The sequence below is a fragment of the Mus musculus genome, chromosome 2 (assembly GCF_000001635.26).
Source record: "Mus musculus strain C57BL/6J chromosome 2, GRCm38.p6 C57BL/6J".
NCBI lineage: Eukaryota > Metazoa > Chordata > Mammalia > Rodentia > Muridae > Mus > Mus musculus.
This window is the reverse complement of record NC_000068.7, coordinates 120,336,790-120,357,319: the sequence shown is the minus strand read 5'-3', so window position 1 is coordinate 120,357,319 and position 20,530 is coordinate 120,336,790. Positions and strand designations below refer to the sequence as shown.

Below are 20,530 nucleotides of genomic sequence, written 5' to 3'. Positions count from 1 at the left end.
TCATTTATTTATTTATTCATTTATTTATTTATTTATTTATTTATTTATTTTTGGTTTTTCAAGACAGTGTTTCTCTGTATAGCCCTGGCTGCCCTGGAACTCGCTTTGTAGACCAGGCTGGCCTCAAACTCAGAAATCCACCTGCCTCTGCCTCCTGAGTGCTGGGATTAAAGTCGTGCGCCACCACGCCCAGCTCTTATTTTTTTTATAGTGTACAGTGTATGTGTGTGTGTGTGTGTGTGTGTAGAGGCCAGCGGATCTATTTTGTTGTCTTCCTCTGTGTGTCTTATCATATTTTTTAAACAATTTTTCTCATTGAATCTCATCGCAGCATGATATTTCTGACTAGCTGGGCAGTATGCCCCTGAGTTGGTTACTATTGCACCTTTTTATTTTTGTATAAGCACTTTTCTGCACATATGTAAGTACATCATGTTTATGTCTGGTACCTGAGGCCAGAAGGTACACAGCCAGACTCATACACCAGAGTTCAGTTAAAATAAGATTTTCACAGATCTACGGTACAGCACTGTGCTTGCATGTAACAGTATTGTACACTAAAAGCCTGTAAGCATGTTGAATTTCCTTCTGAGATGTAGTTGAGTCATTTAACCTCAGATGGGGCCTGTAATGTTTTAGAATTACCATAGATATACTGTTATAAACATTTAACATAGAAAGGTATTTGTGAAAAAGAATTGTTTGAGCCATTTATATAGAATTTTTTTGGAATTTAGACCTTTTTAAGTTATGTACTTAAAATAAATCTTTTCCTCCTTAGGAACGAATGATCACACACTTTGAAAGGTCAAAGATGGAGTAAATAATGGGAAACTGCCATAGAAGATGGCTTGTATCAGGGAAGAGACAGCTTGCGTGTCAGTCTTCTGCACTGCTCCGTGGGATTAAAGGAGGCAATGACATCTGTTCCTGATCTCTGTGCATGGGAGCTGGGGAGAGGTGTCAGCCAAGGAGAGCAGCTTACTGAAACATATCCACGGGATGAGAAAAACCTACCGGCTTCTTTACATCATCGACACCCTTTCCCTCCCAACCCCATCAACAGCTGTTTTTGCAAGCTACATGTTGTCCCTGAACTTTCTATTCCATTGTTTAATCTGTCAAACTAGGAAGTTTAAAGTTTATGAAAGGACTGTGTCATTTACACCATAATTTGTCATCTCTAGGAGCAACTGCCTGTGATTTTATTTATTTAGGAAGTTGGTAATGGGAGAAATTATCATTTATTTTTGAGTTTCCTGAGAAGTCAAGATTACATCTTGCAGAAGTAGTTTGTGGGGAATAGGCCCTTTTGAGTTAAGGAACTATAGATCTATCAGTGACCAAGAGGGAATGGGGTGGGCAGAAAGCGAGAGAAACTTACATGTGATTCAAAATCAAGTGCAATTTTGTTTACAAATGGTGTATATTAAAGATTTTTCTATTTCAGATGTGCTTTAAAGAGAAATACTAACTCTTCTGACATCTGATATTATGACACATCCCATTGCTGGCAATGTGGTGCACACTCCAAAACTTTTAAGTACCATTTAGTCAGCCTCCAAGGGCAGCATTGCAGTCACAGGCCATGCTTGGTTTCCCTTCATGCCATTCTTTGGGATTACACCAGATGCCAAGAGGCACTCTGTGTACGTGCTGTGATTATTCGCCCTGCAAGAGGGATTATCATGCTTCAGAAGGGGAGCTTACAGAGAGGGGACAGGTCCCGTTGCTTTACAAGCAGGTATTCTTGCATGAAGTGGTATGGAGGCCCTAGACTGCTGCTGCTGCTTTTTTTTTTTTTTTTTTTTTTTTTTTTTTTTTTTTTACAGATTGAGGGTTCTAGTTTCTGATGTTGGCTTGGAGACGGCCTATAACATCACCAGGGATGGGTTCACTTGAAGCACTGTATTTCAGTTTTGATCGTTTTATCCAGTTTTGCCTTCCCTAAATTTTTGTTCTACATGAAAAGTTCATGCCACTTTTTAATATAAAAATTTTAACAAAACTAGTGTCTCTCTCATTTATTTCAAATTTTCCCTTCACACCCTTCTTTCAGACCCTAGTAGAGACTTTCTTTCCATGACTTTTACTACAGATTATCTTATTTTCTGTTGAAACATATGACACACCAGAGGAGGGCACCAGATCTCATTATAGATGGCTGTGAGCCACCATGTGGTTGCTGGGAACTGAACTCAGGACCTCTGGAAGAGCAGTCAGTGCTCTTAACCTCTGAGCCATCTCTCCAGCCCATTTTATTTTTATTTATTTATTTTTTAAAATACAACCCAGAGCAACCTTCCCAGGAGTGCCAGTAGGCTGGGCTTTCCCATATCAATTATTAATCAAGAAAATGCCCCCACAGAATTGCCTACAGGCTAATCTGATGGAGACATTCCTTTTAACTGAATTTCCTAAGTAACTCTAGCTTATATCATGTTGACAAAAAGCTAACCAGCACATCATAGTAAAATGTTAATAGCATTTAGGGAACATTTCTCTACAGCTTTTTGCTGTGGTGGCTTTTTGAAATCTACCTTAGGTAGAACCCTTAAAGAACAATAATAGGAAATAAGGTATTGTCTTAAGGTTTTACTGTTGTGAACAGACACCATGACCAAGGCAAGTCTTATAAGAAACATTTGATCAGTTGATCCCATTCTGGATTGATTGAGTCAAACGGATGTTTTAGTAATGTCTCCAGGTGCAGTGGCCTGAAACATTTGATCAGTTGATCCCATTCTGGATTGATTGAATCAAACGGATGTTTTAGTAATGTCTCCAGGTGCAGTGGCCTGGAGGCCAGGACAATGACTCTGTAAAGTGTTTGCCACACAGCATGAGGATCCGGGTTCGTTTGGATCCGTGTCATCCATGTGACAAAGCTAGTGCCCTTAACACTGAGACTAGAGACAGGTGGGTCCCTGGAGCTTACTGGCTTGCCAGTGAGCTAGGCTGGCTAGTTGTAAAAGGGGTGGATATGTCTCAGAAACGAGCAAACAAAAACACAGGCCATTTCTCATAATGTGGAAAACAGCTGAGGAAGACATCTATCTGACCTCTGACCTGAAACATTGGTCAGTAACAGTGGCTCGCCAGAAGTGCTTACCAGATTGCATCTTCATTAATGTATCTGACCTTTGGGCGGGCTTCTCTAACATCTCTTGCAGGTAGATTCTGAGGTTGCTTCCCAACATCCTCCAGTGCACACATAACAGTCCCGTATGCAATCCCTAGGGGATTATGCCCGGGCTAAGGAACATTAGCCTATAATGGCTTTCCTGTTCAAGTGTATGAACTTACTTGAGTTCATACTACTCTCCAAAGTTTGAGTAAAGTTGGAATGAGGTCTGAGCCTGAATTTTTCAAAACTTGCTTGACTAGGCACTAGGAGAGAATCACTGGTCTACAGCTTTAACAATGTAAACCTAAGGTACAACTAAGAATTAGCTGAAATGTAATGATGGTACTGAAGCAATCTATTGACTGGCTAGAGTGTGTCAGACTTGACAGATGTTCACGATTCTAAGCAATCTTATTTTGAAGAAGGTTTTGCAGAGTATGAAAGTAAGGCCTGCAACAATCTATTTCCAAAGAAAAAGAAAAGCCAAATTTCCTAAGTGGTATATCTCCAACCCAAGACTGACGCCAAGGCAGAAGTTCCTTTTTCCTCCGTGGTTGGGAGGGCTGGTTTTTGAGACAGGGCCTCATGTATCCTAGGCTGGCTTCAAACTTGATACGTACTGAAGATAACTCTGAACCTCCTGCGTCCTGGGATGTCAGGCTGCCATCTCTCCTGACACGCAGCCCAGTGAGCTAAATTCCTCTTTATCGCGAGGTCTTCACTAAGTTGACTGCCTAAAATCAGTTTCTCGGGCTGGCGAGATGGTTCAGTGGTTAAGAGCACTGACTGCACTTCCAAAGGTCCTGAGTTCAATTCCCAGCAACCACATGGTGGCTCACAACCATCTGTAATGGGGTCTGATGCCCTCTTCTGGTGTGTCTAAAGACAGCTATAGTGTACTCATATAAATAAAACAAATAAATAAATCTTTAAAAAAAAAAAAAAAAAGATCAGTTTCTCTTCTACCACCACAAACACCAAGGGACTCTGAGCAGCTGGTATGGATGTGAACTCGGGTTGGGGGCGGAGCTTCTGCTGCGGAAGGGGCGGGCTTAAGGCAACAGGAAGTCCGGCGGCGAGGATGGAGTTGTTGCTGAAGGCCCTGTAGCAGGGGTCCCTGGTGGAATACGAGTCTTCCCTGTTTTCGGACGGCAGGCTCCTCCCAGCAGCAGGGGCGGGACAGTGGCGGTGAAGCTCCCGCAGCCATGCATGACGCTTTCGAGCCGGTGCCGATCCTGGAAAAGCTTCCCCTGCAGATCGACTGCCTGGCTGCCTGGGGTGAGCCGCGGGGCCTCGGGTCAGGGAGGCAGCGGCCCCTCACGCCGAGCTATAGAGAGGCAAGGCGTCTGACCCTGTGGGTGGGCTGCGGACGCAGGCTGTCAGAGAGGGCGGACGTGACTGGACCCCGGGCGGCTTGCGTGATTGCTAAGGACAGTCCATTTGTGGACGCTCCGCGCTCTCTCTTGTGCGCTATGCAGTTGGAGGCTGAGCTCACATTATTAATGTGCTCTGTTGGGGCCCATTTCGGTTCCCAAGAAGTCTTGAGTGAAAAGGGCAAAGCCTGCCAGGTGCTTCACCTTGTTAAATGATTGCGGTGTGTTCTAGGTGACAGACAATGTTAGCACCGTATGCTTCAGAGCATTTAGTGTTCACTTAGTTTATTTTTCCTTTTAGTAGTTAGCTCATATAACTACCTTATGTCGTGAGGTGCCCAAGTTACCTGACTGAAGTGGAAGAGCATCATAACAGATTGCTGTGAAACCTGACCCATGCGACCTTGTATACTTTTTCTTGGGATTGACCAATGCAGAAAGCAAGGTCAGCATCCTTCATGTTTTCTGGAGTTCAAGAACGTAAATCTTGGCTCTCAGGCTACATCGAGTGCTTTTCTATGCATCGTTATTACCCATAACAGGCTACGTAAAAATAATTCAGTCTTTTCTGTTAATGTCCATGCCCTAAATATCAAGAAACATCAAGGGCCCATACAAAGGTAAAGTTCAGAATCTGTACGTAGAGTTTACCCTAAGGAAGGCACCACGATGGACCACAAGGAAATGTTGATGGTGACCAGTGTGCCGAGCATCTGTTGCTAGCGCTTCCCAGGCATCCTTGCAGGTTCTTTGTGGCCTCCTTAGAGGGATTCACATCTTTTTTTTTTTTTTTTCCCTGTGCTCTTCTTTGAGCAGCCCCTAGCCTCTGTAAAATAGTACCTCCAATGTAAACTGATGTAGTCCTTTGAATTAGGGAGAGAATAGAACCCAATTTCCTACAGCCATCTCAAGAAAACCTCATTTCCTGGAGGAAAGTGCTCTCAATAGAGAATAATACATGGAGGGGTTCATTTCTCTTTTGTTTCATTAAATATGTTCTGGATACCCACCTGTACCGTTCTCTCTACTATGGACAGGAATACAAGGATGAATGAGAAATAGTATCTGTGTACCCAGAACACTTTGGGGGTCAAAAGCATGAGGACAGGTTATGACACCAGATAGATGATACCAGAAGTGTGTGCTACCTATTTCAACACGTAGGGCAGGTATTCAGTTCAGTCTAAGGCAGAACATCCAAGCAAGATGAGTGCAACTGCCTGCCACACACTTGCCTTAGCGTGTCACAGTCATTGACTGCTCCTCTGAGAGAGACTCATTGACTCCACATTGTCAGAGTAAAGAGGCCACTTAGCTCAGCTCCTCAAGACCAGCTTGGGAATGATAAGTGGCTTTTGTCCTGCTTTGACCCCACACCAAACAGGAGAAATGCCCGGTCCCCTCGGCTACTAAGGTCGCTGCTGGAGTACAGGAAGGTTGTTCACTTTCAGGCTTTAGATAATAACTATTGCTGCTTTAGCACTAGCAATTATTGCTACTTCTAGTCATTGTACCTTTTGTGTATGTTGGTCTGGAAAGTTCATCTAGCAATCAGAACATGAAGACCCAGACAAAATTTAAGCTGAAAGACTGGCATAATCTGTCTCTCTTGTGGGCAACAGAAATGAGGACATTGAAGGTTTCCTTGAGCTCCAGTTATAGAATCCAGCTGCCTTTTTGGCATTGGGATGTCTAATAGCATGACCCTAACAAGACAATTTTTGGGGTTTTGATGTCTTTTAAAAAATGTTAAAAAGCGCAGAAATATTATGAGAATATATTTCTGATTTAATCCCAGGTTTGTAGTATGGGGCCGCTTCAGACTGTCCACTGCAGCTGACTATGATTTGCCTTATGCATGGGGTGTGATTTTGCCTTTGGTTCTGCAATTGTGTGACCTTTGGAATTCTGGGGACTTTCAGAGGGTACATGAATGCTAGGGCCCCAAGAGGATTGTTGTTTGGTGGTTGACTCTTTTCTGTCTTGGTTTGTTAAGTAGTAGTTGCAAACAAAGAAAGAAAAAATTAGTTATCTTGAAGGCAAAGATCAAACTTGCCCTAATCAGCAGGATGTAGTCTGTCAAGAATGTCACCTCCTTTCCTTTTAATCCTTTATCTCTCCTATCTAGTGTTAGTGGGTTGAAAGAGTGGAAGAAAGGGTGGAAGAGAGAAGAACCCACCAAGTAGTAAAAGACAAGCTACACCCCCTGGCCCCCTAAACTTCATATTAAACAATGGAGCCAAGGATGTTGTTTATCTGTCAGTATCTCTTGCTTGGCAGCCTAGGCTGGTTTAAACTCAGTGAAGTCCTCCTGCCTTAGTGGTCCCAGTGTTGGGCTTATAGGCACAAACTACCATGTCTGGCAAAATAGTGTTTTCAGATTGTTTCATTTTCTGACATCTTTCCCACTCCTCCTCTTTGGCCCCTGTGCTCCCCACCCCACACACACTCTGGGGATTTAACCCAGAGTTTATGTCTCACACTAGGAGATGCTCTCCTACTGAGCCACAGTTCCATCCTCCTCAGACATCCATGATAAAGAAATAGGGTTTAAACAAAAGCTAACTACCTTTCTTTGGGCTCTTTTTAGAGGAATGGCTTCTTGTTGGAACCAAGCAAGGGCATCTTCTTCTCTACAGGATTCGGAAGGATGTTGGTGAGTGTCAGACCGATGGCTTGGGATGTGATCGAAAGCTCTAACTAGTCAGCTTTACCAGTTAGCCAGTGTACGGGTGTAAAAACAGATTCCTGGCCATAAAGGGGTGCCTAGGCTCAGGGGCTGTGGGGAAATAGGGAGAAACATGAGAATCTCCTGGGATTTGTTTAATAAGTGGTTTCTTAGCTTCCTCTGGTAGGTAGAGCAAAATACCGGCCTCCTTCTTATAGAGGTGATTCACTACCTAATAAGAAATGTTTCTGATGGAATAGAATCCTGTATAAGTGCTATATAGTGGTAGGCAAAAAGAACAGTAGCCATTGATGGGGATTGCACTTGCTTATGAGGATAGGCTAGGAGGAGCGGATCTGGGCTTATGCCCAGTTTTACTTCTTGGTTATGTGACTGGTGAGACCTTTCTGATACTAGCATTGTCATTTGTAAACTTTGACAAAGTTGTTGGAAGCGCATAAATAGTAGTCTTGAAAAGCCTTTGAAAATGAAAGTTCTTATGGTGACTTTGTCAGTAATAATGTAAAATAATAGCTAAAGTATTTGAAATACATTCTGTTAAAGACTACCCCCCTCTTCTGGTTTTACATCTGTACTTTTCCTTATGGAAGCTAGATATTTAGGAGGCTGGAGAGCGCCTGACTGCAGCATGTGTCATGCAGCCTTGTCAGTGTGTGTGTGTGTGTGTGTGTGTGTGTGTGTGTGTGTGTGTGTGTGTGTGGTGTCTTCATGTGTGAATATGATTATGTATCCATACATACGTACCTGATCCCCTAGGGCTGGAGTTATAGGTGGTTGTCAGCTGGCAGACATGAATGCTGAGAGGTAAACTCCAGCCCTCTGCAAGAGCAGCAAGTACTCCTAGCCATGAGCCGTCTCTCCAGCCCCAGCAAGTACATCGGTTTTAGGTTTACTCTCTATTTCCTTAGTGACTTAGGTTAAAAGTAAAAAAAGTCTTTCCAGCCAGGTGTGGTGACTTCATGCCTCTAATTGCAGCATGTAGAAAGCTGAGGCAGGAGGATTGTTGCAAGTTCAAGACTAGCCTGGACTACATAATTAGTTTCAGGTATGCAGGCCCATGGCTATCTCAGGAAAATGTATGTGTGTTGTTGAGGTGTGAGATGCACTGGCTGGTTTTTTTTCATGGCATATTAAGTTTTGCCCGAAAGACTAGATTTTCAAACCCCTTGGGATAGTGAGTAAATATTTCCTGTATTTTGCTTTGCTTTTTTTGTTTGGTTTTGGTTTTGTTTTGTTTGTTTGTTTTTGAGGCAGGGTCTTGCTATGTAACCCTTGCTGTCCTTAGCTCACTTTGTAGACCAGGTTGGCCTGAAACTTGCAAAGATACATCTGCCTCTGCCTCTCAAGTGCTGGGAGTAAAGGTGTGTGCCACTGTGCCTGGCTGTGTGTGGGGTTTTGTTTTGTTTTGTTTTAATGAAGTCATTTCAAAGGAACACAGCTGGCAGTCTGGCAGGATTGGCCATGAGTTATAAAGCTAGAGCTTTCAACAGAAAATAAGAGTTGTAGCCAGTCAATGCCTCCCACAAGCTTGCTGCCTTCTTAGACCTTTAATTATTTTTTAACTCACCCAGCATTTTTCTGACGAGAAACCATAACAGGTGCTGTTACAGAGGTTTTCTCGTGCTGCGTGTTTGCAACTCCTACTTGAGACGGAAAACTGAAGCAGGAGGCAGAAGGCGACATAGGGAAGAGGAAGGGGGAAGCAGGAGGTGGGTGCAAGGTGATTCCAGGCACACGTGCCTTGGAGGAGATGTGACCACAGGCAGCCGCAGAAACATCCAGGAAACACGTGTCAGGGAGACAGCTCACTTCTTCCTGTCACAAGGCAGTTGCCAAGAGGGCTGGCCAGGAGATGTCAGGGTTCTGCTTTCAGGCTCTCCAGCACTGAGCCAGAGTTGCTTTAACGGCCATCACCAGCTTCTAAAACCTGCTCCGGGCACCCCTCTTCTTAGAGTGAACCAACTCCCCATCAACTATCATTTGAAAGAACCTGAGGGTCCCTCTCCACAGATGTCCAGACACAGGGAACTCATCTTCTAACTTCCTCCCGACACAGAGTAGCCTCATACTCCACAGTACACAACTAGAATGGACAATGAGCACATGGCTCAGGATCACAGCCTCTCTGAAGCACAAGAATCAGGCCTGACCAAGCTCTGGAGACCCTGAGGTCTTATCCTTTAAGATTTTTCCACTGAGGTCAGGGTGACAGTAATGAGTGTGATGTTTAATATTGTAGAATCAAATATGCTATTATTTGGAAAATTTGTGACTTGGTGAAACTATTTTTCCAGATGTTAGTGTTTCAAAGTATATATGAGTAAAAGGGCCATCCAGTGTGCCAGACAGATCGGGGCTCTTAGTGTAACTGAGTAAAAAGCTCACTGGTGTATGTGAGGTTGAGTTTCCATTCACAGAAACACCCTTCATCAAGTTTTGGTATATTATCAACAATGAAGATACAGTTACTTGAAAAAACAGAATATTGCTCTTTTCAGCTATGTGCATGTAAGAACAGATGTTTGTCAAACACTGGCTGATCCATTAGACACCTCAAATATGATGTTGGAACATGCCATAGTGCTACATACTTGTAATCCCAACACCTGAAGCCTGGGCAAGAGCTGCAGACCATCCTAGACTGTATAACGAGGTCCTGTTCCACAGACTCAGTGAGACTGTCTCACAGACAAACCAACCACTGAGGGCCAGCGAGATGGTCCAGTGCGTGATGACCCAGATTTGCTCCCCAGAACCTGTGTAAGGGGAGAAGGAGAGAATTGACTCCACAAGTTGTCCTCTGCCATGATGTGTGTTCCTGCCCCCAGTAATAAAATAATACTAAAAAAACCCTGAAAATTCATGTGGTAGTTCATGATATAATTTCCACATTCAGGAGGCTGAGGCAGGAAGATTGCAGTGAGTTCAAGGGCAGCCTAGGCTATGTAGTAGAATCTATGCCCCCCAGCCCCCAGGCTACAGAGTAAGGCATTTTCTTAGAAAATATGAAATAATAACACCAGCTCTTTGGAATTAGTTGTGAGGTGATACACAATACAGATTAAATCAACCCAGCATTTTGTGTCTAGTCTCGACCTCGTAGTAGCTATTATTATTATTATTATTATTATTATTGCTGCTCTCATTTTGATCAGTAACTTCTCAGCTAAGTATGTATCCCCAGCAAGACTGGGCTCTCGTGTTTTTATGGTGTTGACTGTCTTCCGCTCTTTTGTAACAGTGCCAGCAGATGTAGCCTCACCTGAAAGCGGCAGTAAGTGTAGATGCATCCCCCTGCTCTAGCTTGGAGTTGGTAGTGTTTGCTCTGCTCTCATGGTGCAGGATGGGTCGCTGCTGGGGCTAGTTCTAGGTGCAAGCAGACTTTGTTCTGGGTCTCAGGGCTTGGGCTCTCATGTTTGTCTACCATGCTTTACCCTCTTCCTGTGAAGCACTTGGCCAAGGTATTTCGTAGGGTAAGATCTTCAGACTCCAGGGACCTCGCTGCTTTGGGAAACATTGTGTGATCTTTTCTGCTGATGCCAAAAGTGCTTGAAACCCTTTGCTGTAACACTGGAGTTGAAAGCCACCTGCAGTGTGCAGTAAAGACAGCTGTCTGTTTAGACCCCTGACTTTTAGGTGTTTTTAGAGATTTCTCAGGAGTGCATATGATGCCGCAGTTTTCTTGTTTTAGGTGTGTCTCTGTGTTTGGGACTACAGAGGTTTGTTTGTTTTCCATAGGTTGTAACAGGTTTGAGGTAACACTAGAGAAGTCCAATAAGAACTTTTCCAAAAAGATCCAGCAGGTAAGTGGCTGTGCACATTGCTATGAGAATTGTTTGGCTTCTGTGAGGCCCTGCTGCGTTAGTCTGTTTTCAGTACTGTAATGCAATAACTGAAGCAGCTACTTTAGGAAGAAGAGATTGACTGAGTTCACAATTCTAGAAGTTCAAGACTATGGTGCTTCCAGCATCTCAGCCATGGTGAAGGCTTATAACACGACACGTGCAGCAAACACACTGTCAGGCAGGAAGCCAAAGATGATTCTGAAAGAGACTTGACCTGTTCTAACAGCCTTACCTCTCTTGAGAACTAACTGAAGAATCCCATGAGCACCAACTCACTTGGTTAATTACATATCCCCAGTGACTTACAGATTTCCCACCAGGCCTTAATCCTAAAATCAACAGTGGGACCAGGCTCCCAACAAATGCATCAGCTATTAGGGGATACACTGAAGTCCTATCCAAAGCTAGAACGTTCTCTCTACCCCCTTTATATAGGGAATCTCTGCCCATGGTCAAGTGCCCGAATCTTCTGTCACAAGCAGAAACCATGGTTACACATAAACATGATTCAAGTGTCTGTAACCAGTACAGACCCTTTAGTCTAATTTAGCCTTCTTGATAAGTGAATGTTTGTTATAGCTTACCAGAAATGTTTAATTGAGTCGAATGATTTTCTGTTTTCCAGATCCATGTGGTTTCCCAGTTTAAGATTCTGGTCAGCTTGTTAGGTAAGAAGAAGGGCTACATTTGTGTTTTGTGTGTTAATTCAACAGTAGTTTACAGTGAGCTGGTGTCTTCTAACCAGATACATCAGGGCATATGGGTAATAAAGGCAACATTTGCCATGAACTTGAACTCTGTTCTTCAAATTCTCTGTTTAGTGATCATCATGCCGAAATTCAGAAAGTGAGTGGTAATGCATATGGTGGAAGCGCTGTGGGGTCCGAGGAGTGGGGAGGCTGACACACTTCACAGGAAGAGAGGAGGAGGCAGAAGGAACAACTTTTTTTTTAAAAGATTTATTTATTATCTAAGTACACTGTAGCTGTCTTCAGATTCATTAGAATAGGGCGACAGATCTCATTATGGATGGTTGTGAATCACCATGTGGTTGCTGGGACTTGAACTCAGGCCCTTTGGAAGAGCAGTCAGTGCTCTTAACCGCTGAGCCATCTCTCCAGCCCATCAAGGAACAACTTAAGCAAGGCCATCATGTGGCAGCAGGTGTTCCTTGTGGCCTGACTTAGGACGTGTGGTGGTGAAGAGTGGCCCGCTATTAAGCAAGAGACAGATGGGGCCAGAATTGTTAGAGCCCAGGCTTGCAAAGCAGCCAGAGGCTGAAGAGTAGAAACGTATCTCAGGCCCTGTGCTGTTTAGCCAGAGGCTTAAATAGCAGAGTCACTTTAGACTTAGTCCCTGGGTCTGCAGTGAGATTACGCACTAAGTCCCCACCGCAGGAAGCTGCTCTAGTTCAGATGTCCCCGTAGTCCTCCTGCCCAGTTTTCCTCTGTGAAGGAAAGAGGGCTGGCTGGCAATAAGATAGTCTGAGAGACTGCACTCACGTGCTGGTGCTGTTGGGTTATAATTGTTGTGTTGTTAGTTGTTTTTAATCTCTTACTATGCCAAGTTAAGCTTTATCAAAGGTTATGTGAGTACGAGATTAATACAGAGTCTGGCGCTCTCCTGATTTGGGCACTGGCTGGTGTCTCAGAAGTGAGTGGTTCATGGGAGACCACTGCATTCCTTTGTTAGTCTTGCTTAAGCAGAAATCCTTGCCTTGGTTTATACAAAATCTAGAGAGAATTTCTTTTTTCTAATTGGAACTTCCTAGCATACGTAGCTCAGAAAGTTATTTCCTGGGTAAAGCTGCTGACGTGTTTCCACCCATGAGAAGGACACATACAGTAGGGCTGAAGTGAGCCAGTGCAGAGTCGTGAGGGTCAGAGCACCCGGGTCAGAAGGTGTACTGTGAGCGTCCGGAGTGGTTGCTGTTAATGAGACTGGAGGTGCATCTCACCCAGGGGCTACAGCTCTCTCCTTGTAGATGTTACAGTTACTTCTTTTGGTTTTATCTTAGAGACTATGTCAGAGACTGGCATAGTGATGTTGTACTTCCTCCCAAACAGAAAACAACATTTATGTCCATGACTTACTGACATTTCAACAAATCACTACAGTCTCAAAGGCCAAGGGCGCATCACTGTTCACCTGTGACCTCCAGGTGAGTGTGCTTGAGGGGGACCTTGGCTTTGTGACTCCACATCACCACGTTCCTACCACTCCATGGAAGGACGACTCTGACATCCAAACCCAAAACCTTCAGAGAGAGTACTTTGCTTTGGATCTTGTTAGATGAGGTACGAGATGCAGAATTTGCATTCCCCATGTGCTAATTAACATGCCAGGTATTTGTGTGTCACAGGGGACTAGCCAGAGGGAAAGACGGTTGTCAGACAAACATTAGTAGGCAAGCAAGACTTTACATAGTATCATGAACTTGTTCATGATATTAAATTGACTTGTTCTAAGCAGGATTGCCATGGTCTTTGTCATTAGAGAGTTTTCATTGTTCAAAAAAAGATCTTGTTTCTGCCAGTTCATCATCTTCTGTCTTTTGACTCCCCAGCTTCTTCTCAGCTGGGATCACTGTTAGCTTTGGCAACCCACTTCCACTCTTTATCGCTCTCTGCCTGGGGGTTTTCTCTTCCCAATTCTTCCTAAGGATTATAAGCAAGTCTGTTGTCACCAACTCATGACAGCCATGGGCAAGAAACATTGAAGGAAAGGCAGTTGGGGAGAGAGCAGTTATCAAATGGGAAGTCTACTCTGGGTTTTGTTTCTGAATTGGGAATTCTCGTGTGGAGAAGTCATCTGGAACCAGATGTGTCTAAGCATTTGACAGAGTGGTGGTCCTCCGCCCAGCTGTGGCAGTGGGGCTTTAAGGTGCAGGGGATTTGCAGATTTGCATTCAAGTTGAGGTAGGGACTCGCCAGTCTGCTTGCTGCTGTGCCATGGAGTCATCAAATCCTCACTGGCTCAGGCGTCTCTCCTCAGCACACTGAGACGGGTGAGGAGGTGTTGCGGATGTGTGTGGCAGTGAGGAAGAAGCTGCAGCTGTACTTCTGGAAGGACAGAGAATTCCACGAACTGCAGGTAACGTCCACTGTGCCTGCTGTGCAGGCAGGGTGGGAGCTGGCACTGTAGCTAGCCTCGAGCCTCCTGGTTAGATCTAGTTAGCCCCGGCTTGAGCCTCCTGGTTAGATCTAGTTAGCCCCGGCTTGAGCCTCCTGGTTAGATCTAGTTAACCCCAGCTTGAGGTTCTCCCCAGGCAGACACTGATGCAGAGTCCTAGGCCTGCTTATTTGTGCCCACAATTCCACAGCATTCCTGCACTTTATCTTGTCTCTTCTAAGGGAACCTTTCCTGCACTTTTTCCAGTTCCTGGGTGATTTATATTCTTATTAGGGTGACTCATATTGTTTATTGGTTGGTTGGTTTTCTTTTGTTATTGTTTTGAGACAGGATCTCTAGGTAGCTCTGGATTTCTTGGAACTTGATAATGTAGACCAGGCTGGCCTTGAACTCACAGAAATCTGCCTGCCTTTGCCTCCCAAGTGCTAGAACTAAGCCCAGACCTTATTTGTATTTTATTTATATAGTTCTTCAAGAATTGTGCTCAGCACTAACGGCAGACACTATTGCATACACCAGCAGAATTTTGCTGAAAGGACCCTGATATAGCTGTCTCCTGTGAGGCTATACTAGTGCCTGGCAAATACAGAAGTGGATGCTCACAGTCATCTATAGGATGGAACAGAGGGCCCCCAATGTAGGAGCTAGAGAAAGTACCTAAGAGCTGAAAGGGTCTGCAACCCTATAGGTGGAACAACAATATGAACTAACCAGTACCCCCGAGCTCGTGTCTCTAGCTGCATATGTAGCAGAAGATGGCCTAGTCAGCCATCATTGGGAATAGAGGCCCCTTGGTCTAGCAAACTTGATATGCCCCAGTACAGGGGAACACCAGGGCCAAGAGGTGGGAGTAAGTGGGTAGGGGAGCAGGGCGGGGGAAGGTATAGGAGACTTTTGGGATAGCATTTGAAATGTAAATGAAGAAAATATCTAATAAAAAAATTAAAAAAAAAAGAATTGTGCTCAGGTATGGGTAGAGGGTATTTTGCAGAATGGAAGTAATATAACAGAAAACATGAATCTCATCCCATCCTGTTTTAACATCTTCTCAGTTGAACTCCTATTCTCTTTATCCAGGGAGACTTTAGTGTGCCAGATGTGCCCAAGTCCATGGCATGGTGTGAAAATTCTATCTGCGTTGGTTTCAAGAGAGACTATTACCTGATCAGGGTAAGCCTTCTGTTCTTGCTGCTCTCATCAGCTGGCCTTGGGCAAGTGGCCATGACTTTACCTTGCCAGATGGTCATTGCTTCTGAACCATAGGCCTGGAGACTTCCTTAAGTAGAGCTTTGGGTCTAACAGGGCTCCTGTTTGTTTGCATAACTCTGTGTGTGTGTTTGTTTGTGTGTGTGTGTGTGTGTGTGTGTGTGTGTGTGTGTGTGTGTGTGTGTCTGTGTCTGTGTCTGTGTCTGTGTATCTTTGTGTGTGTGCGCGAGAGTGCACTTAGCATTTCCACAAGTCAGGTGTTCATGTCACTGAAGCCAAACAGAATCAACTCTCAGTTCTCTGCATTATTACCCACAGTATCTGGTGACTGGGGCAGGTCATTAGGGCTGCTGTTAGTCCATCTGTCTGAATATCATGCTCTTTTCCCTATGTGTTACAGATCAGGCTGCTCAGGAATTAGACATGAGTTTTACTGTTAGCTTTCGAGTTCAAAATCTCTGGCTGTATTTGTTTTCAGTCTTTCCACCAATTTCAGAAGTTGAATAGGTATGCCATAGAAAATATCATTAAGGAAATAGAGGAAGTATAGCAGCCCCACCCAAATCAGAAACAGTCTGTGCAGGTGAAGGGTGGAAGTTTCCGTTTGATTCCCCAGCACCTCAAAAAGGAAAGAAGAGAAGAGAAAACACTAATTCTTTGCCTTTTAGTATATGGGCTTCTACCTTGCTTTTTAAAAAATAAAATACTAGAAATAATAAATAAAATACTTGGGCTGGTGAGATGGCTCAGTGGGTAAGAGCACCCGACTGCTTTTCCGAAGGTCCAAAGTTCAAATCCCAGCAACCACGTGGTGGCTCACAACCACCCCCACCCCCACCCCACCCCCGTAATGAGATCTGACTCCCTCTTCTGGAGTGTCTGAAGACAGCTACAGTGTACTTACATACAATCAATCAATCAATCAATCAATCAATCAATCCAACCTTGCTGGAGGCTGGAGATGGCTCAGTGGTTGAGAGCACTGAGTTCGCTTCTAGGGGACCCAGGTTCAGTTCCCAGCACCCACATGGTGACCAAACACTAGCTAGAACTCTGGCTCCAGGGGATCTGATGCCTTCTTCTGGCCTCCATGGACACCAGGCACCCCTTATGGTTCACAGATGCAAGCAAAACACCCATACACATTAAAAAAACCTATCTTGCTATGCAAATTGTTTTTATCATTGTTTTTTCTAATACAGAGTGGTGAGTAACACATTGTCCTTTCCCCTCTCATTTGCATACTGTAAGTAGAAAAGACGAATGCTCCTTACTTCATAGAGTAATCTAAATCTCCTGGCTTCACCCTAGTCTACTAATCCAGATTTGGCAGATCTAGAAGCCTTCCTTCTTGCCCCCCATTGTGTTAGCTCTTCATCGTTTAGCTCTTTGCTATTTCACGCCATATATTTAGTTTGGGAATATTTTATTATTGCTAATATTCAGGGTCAAAGTCCTGAAGGAGTCACTGTTCTCAGCTGACAAGATACTAACAGTGCAGGGGACTGGCCCCGTGGCTCCCGGGCTGGAGCAGGGGTCTGGCTGACACTGTGGCTCCTGTGGCTGCATCTGTCATACATCACCACTACTGAGCTACATCATCAGCCCGCTTCTCTGTCTTAAGCATTCATTTTCTGAGGGTTGCAAATCTTGCTTTAAGACCCTGGCATACATTAAATTCTGTTCTTTTTGTTGTATAATCTGGATTTTGACACCTATCTAGGGTTATGTAACTAATTCCATGGTAACAATTCAAAGCAACTGTTACCTCATACATTCCTTCCAACTGCCTCCCATCCAGCTCCCAGGCTTCCACTACCAAGATATGTGCTTTGTCTCCTAAGTTTTGTTTTTTTGTAGAATGTCATATAAACAGTTGTATCAAGTGGAGATGTCTACTTAGCACAGTACATTTGAGATTCATCTGTGTTTGTTATCAGTGATTGCTGTTTTTCACAGATGAGTAGGGCTTGTGACGTGAATGGGCTGAAGTTTGCTTATTCACCTGTCAGCTGATAGATACAGTTGTTCCCTGTTTTTAGCAGTTCTGAATAAAGGTGCTATAAACATTTTTATTTAGTTGTTTGTATAAATGTGCATTTTATTTCCCTGAACAATAACTGGGAGTGGTGTTGCTGGCTCCCATGTTGTGTTAGCTTTATAACAAGCTAGCATGTAAACTATCTGTGTCACTTTGCATTTCCACCAGCAGCAATGTTCTATGTCATAGCACCTAGCATTGGTAGGTGCCAGGCAGATCCTTGTCTCCATTTTTTGAAAACACATATTACACTGTGGTAAAGATTGTCATAACAAATACCATGGTCATGTCAAACAAGGACCATTACTGGCTTCTCTGGTTTGGGTTTTATGTGGATTTTCCCAGGCTGCATTTGTGCCTCTGTCTGGGAACTGCTGGGTGACTCCCCGCATTTCTTCCTGCAGGTGGATGGAAAGGGGTCCATCAAAGAGCTCTTCCCAACAGGAAAGCAGCTGGAGCCCTTAGTTGCCCCTCTGGCAGATGGAAAAGTGGCTGTGGGTCAGGATGATCTGACTGTGGTGCTTAACGAGGAAGGCATCTGCACTCAGAAATGCGCCCTGAACTGGACAGACATCCCAGTGGCCATGGGTAAGGCCAACAGGAGCCGTTGCCTTGTCATTTGGGTGGGGTGTGTGTCATCCCTGCAGAATTAGTTCTATCATGATCCTAGCAGATAGGTAGACTCTGCCTACCTTCCTCTACTCACACCCAGCATCCCCCACCTTTTTTGTTTCTCTGTGTGGCCCTAGCTGTACTTTGTACACTAAGCTGGCCTTGAACCCAGAGATGTGCTTGCCTCTGTTTCCTGAGTGCTGTGATTAAAGGTGTGTACCAACACTACTTGGCTAACTTTTAGCTGGTCCTGCTATGTTAGCAAAGCACAGCATAACTCTGCTATACAAGAGATGTCTTTTGATATCACTCAAGCAAACAATAGTCATCAGTGGTGAATTACAGTGAAGAATCCTCCTGTTTGAGGATTTTTGACTTAGGAATTTTTTTTGAGATCCATTTACATCACTTTTGTGCAAGCAACTAAATCCAAGCCCATCCTTAACCCAAAACCCTCAGCCAGCACTCCAGCTCGGCATGTCCTCTCTCGCAGAGCACCAGCCTCCATACATTGTTGCAGTGTTGCCACGATACGTGGAGATCCGAACACTGGAACCAAGGCTTCTGGTCCAAAGCATTGAGTTGCAAAGGCCTCGCTTCATTACATCAGGGGGGTAAGGAATTTCTCTCTTCACTGTGGCTGCTGCGTCCTTGCCAGGTCCCTAAAAACAATTCATTGCCCACTTACCAGTATTCTTCCTTCTCCAGATCAAACATTATCTATGTGGCCAGCAATCATTTTGTTTGGAGACTCATTCCTGTCCCCATGGCAACCCAAATCCAACAGCTTCTCCAGGACAAGCAGTTTGAATTGGCTCTGCAGCTCGCGGTGAGTCTTGTTCCTTAGATTTGGGAAGCAGTCTGCTTTCCTCATCATTTTTTAAAGCAGCTAAACTCACATAGAGATTGGTATTTGGACTGTATTTAGATCTGTTTATATAAATGAAGAATAAGCCAGGAGGGATTGATGCAGGGTTTGAGTCCACCTTCAAGTATCAATGAAACTACATGATTTACCTTGTTGACCTGTTCAAGTGTAGAGTGGATGTCAGTTATAATGGTGTCTTCTAGAAAGTAATGAAAGAATAAAATAATAAAATGGTTTGTTTGGAACAATTAAAGACAATGCATACATTACCAAATGTCATACTACTGTCTAATTAGATGTAGCCACTAGAGGGCCCTCAGTTCTTTCATCAGTGAATTCTGTTGGCATGTGTTGCCTTCTTCAATATCTGGGACCGCCTCTCTTGTTACGTTGAACCTTACATTGAACTGCAGCCTTCTGTTTACTGTGGCCTCTGGGCCAGTCAGCTGTTCACTGTCACAACAGACAACTTAGGAAAAGGAATGTTTGTTACTTTACATTTTCCAAGATCCAAAGTCCAAATGACAAGGGCCAGGAATACAAGGGCATGCAGTCAGGTCCACCATGAGCAGACACGAGGGGCCAGGGCTCCGGTCATAACAGCCCTTTCCCTTTGTCCCTAGTAACGTATGCCCCATATGCCCCACTTCTTGAAGGCCACCCTACTTCTCAGTATTGCCACCTAGAAAACAAATCCCCAACCCTGGAATCCACTGGGAGACACAAACCACATTCAGGTCTTTGTAGCCGCTCTCCTTTGTGTTCCTGTGGATTGTTCCCAGCAAAGCAGCAATGCATCTTGTTCCACTTTCCCTCCCATCACCAGTGAGTTTCCCCCTGTGTGGTTTTTGAGACAAGGCTCTGTAGCCTGTGCCAGTCTCAAGCTTATGGTGGTTTTCCTGCTGCACCCTCCAAGGCTGGATTACAGCACATGCTGGCTGACACATGTGCTTTATGTGATATTTTTTAGTATCTGCAGAGAGTGGACTTAGTCTCCGAGCCTAACCTGGGTCAGTGCTAATCCAAAGAGGTCTTGATGATGATAATAGTAAGCTTGATTCCTGCAAACTGTCTCTAAAGGAAAAGCAGCAATCACTTTTAATTACTTATGGCAACTGCTTTTGTATATGTGTACATGTGTGTGTACTGGTGGGCATCGCTGGAGTGTACACATCTGGAGGATAGAGGCCAGCCTCAGGTGTTGTGCCTCTGGACAGCTCTCCACCTTGTCCTATCCCATCCTCTCCCCACCACACCTCTCCAGAGAGTCTCAATGGGACCTGGGGCTCATCAGTTAGGCTAAGCTGCCTAGCCATCGAGCCCTAGGGAGCCTCCTCTCTCCGTCTCCCCAGCGCTGAGATTGCACGCAGTACCACTCTGCTATGCTTTTTACATGGGCTTTAGGGCTCAAACTCTTTATGACTTAAAGATCAAGCACTTATGACTGAGTTATTTCTCCACCCATGCAGGCTGTTTTAAATGCAACTTTTATTTTGCATGTGTAAATTTTGTAATTAAATTAGAAGTCCCACTTTAAAATGCTAATTTTTTCAAGCTCTTACATGTACATATTGTATGTTAAATATATTGCCCCTTCTCTCTGTCCTGCCTTTTCTCTCCCTTCCCTTCCACTGGTC

At 44.3% G+C, this 20,530-nt stretch overlaps 2 protein-coding genes across 13 annotated transcripts in view; both read left to right on the top strand.

Annotated features, from left to right (window-relative positions):
* Nucleotides 1-2,011, top strand: part of Tmem87a (transmembrane protein 87A) — a 48,846-nt gene extending 46,835 nt beyond the window's left edge. For 3 of the 6 annotated variants that reach the window (NM_001110497.1, NM_001110496.1, NM_173734.3), the window contains exon 20: nt 782-2,011. In NM_001110497.1, the coding sequence (NP_001103967.1) occupies nt 782-823 (42 nt within the window). In that variant the 3' untranslated portion in view covers nt 824-2,011. The remainder of the gene's footprint in view (nt 1-781) is intronic. The other 3 variants (XM_006499077.2, XM_011239411.2, XM_011239409.1) reach the window with 1 other exon arrangement.
* A 2,166-nt stretch (nt 2,012-4,177) lies between these two features.
* The window catches only part of Vps39 (VPS39 HOPS complex subunit), a 36,682-nt gene continuing 20,329 nt past the window's right edge, over nt 4,178-20,530 (top strand). Inside the window, exons 1-11 of one of the 7 annotated variants that reach the window (XR_001782888.2) lie at nt 4,178-4,405; nt 7,091-7,156; nt 10,431-10,463; nt 10,928-10,992; nt 11,660-11,702; nt 13,101-13,195; nt 14,029-14,127; nt 15,244-15,336; nt 17,818-18,001; nt 18,519-18,639; nt 18,734-18,854. Coding sequence is in view for 4 of the 7 variants with exons in the window: in NM_147153.4 (NP_671495.1) it covers nt 4,333-4,405; nt 7,091-7,156; nt 10,431-10,463; nt 10,928-10,992; nt 11,660-11,702; nt 13,101-13,195; nt 14,029-14,127; nt 15,244-15,336; nt 17,818-18,001; nt 18,519-18,639; nt 18,734-18,854 (993 nt within the window). In the remaining 3 variants the exon portion in view is untranslated. Of the gene's footprint in view, nt 4,406-7,090; nt 7,157-8,164; nt 8,235-10,430; nt 10,464-10,927; nt 10,993-11,659; nt 11,703-13,100; nt 13,196-14,028; nt 14,128-15,243; nt 15,337-17,817; nt 18,002-18,518; nt 18,640-18,733; nt 18,855-20,530 lie in introns of those variants that run through there. The other 6 variants (NM_147153.4, NR_027618.1, NM_178851.4 and 3 more) reach the window with 6 other exon arrangements.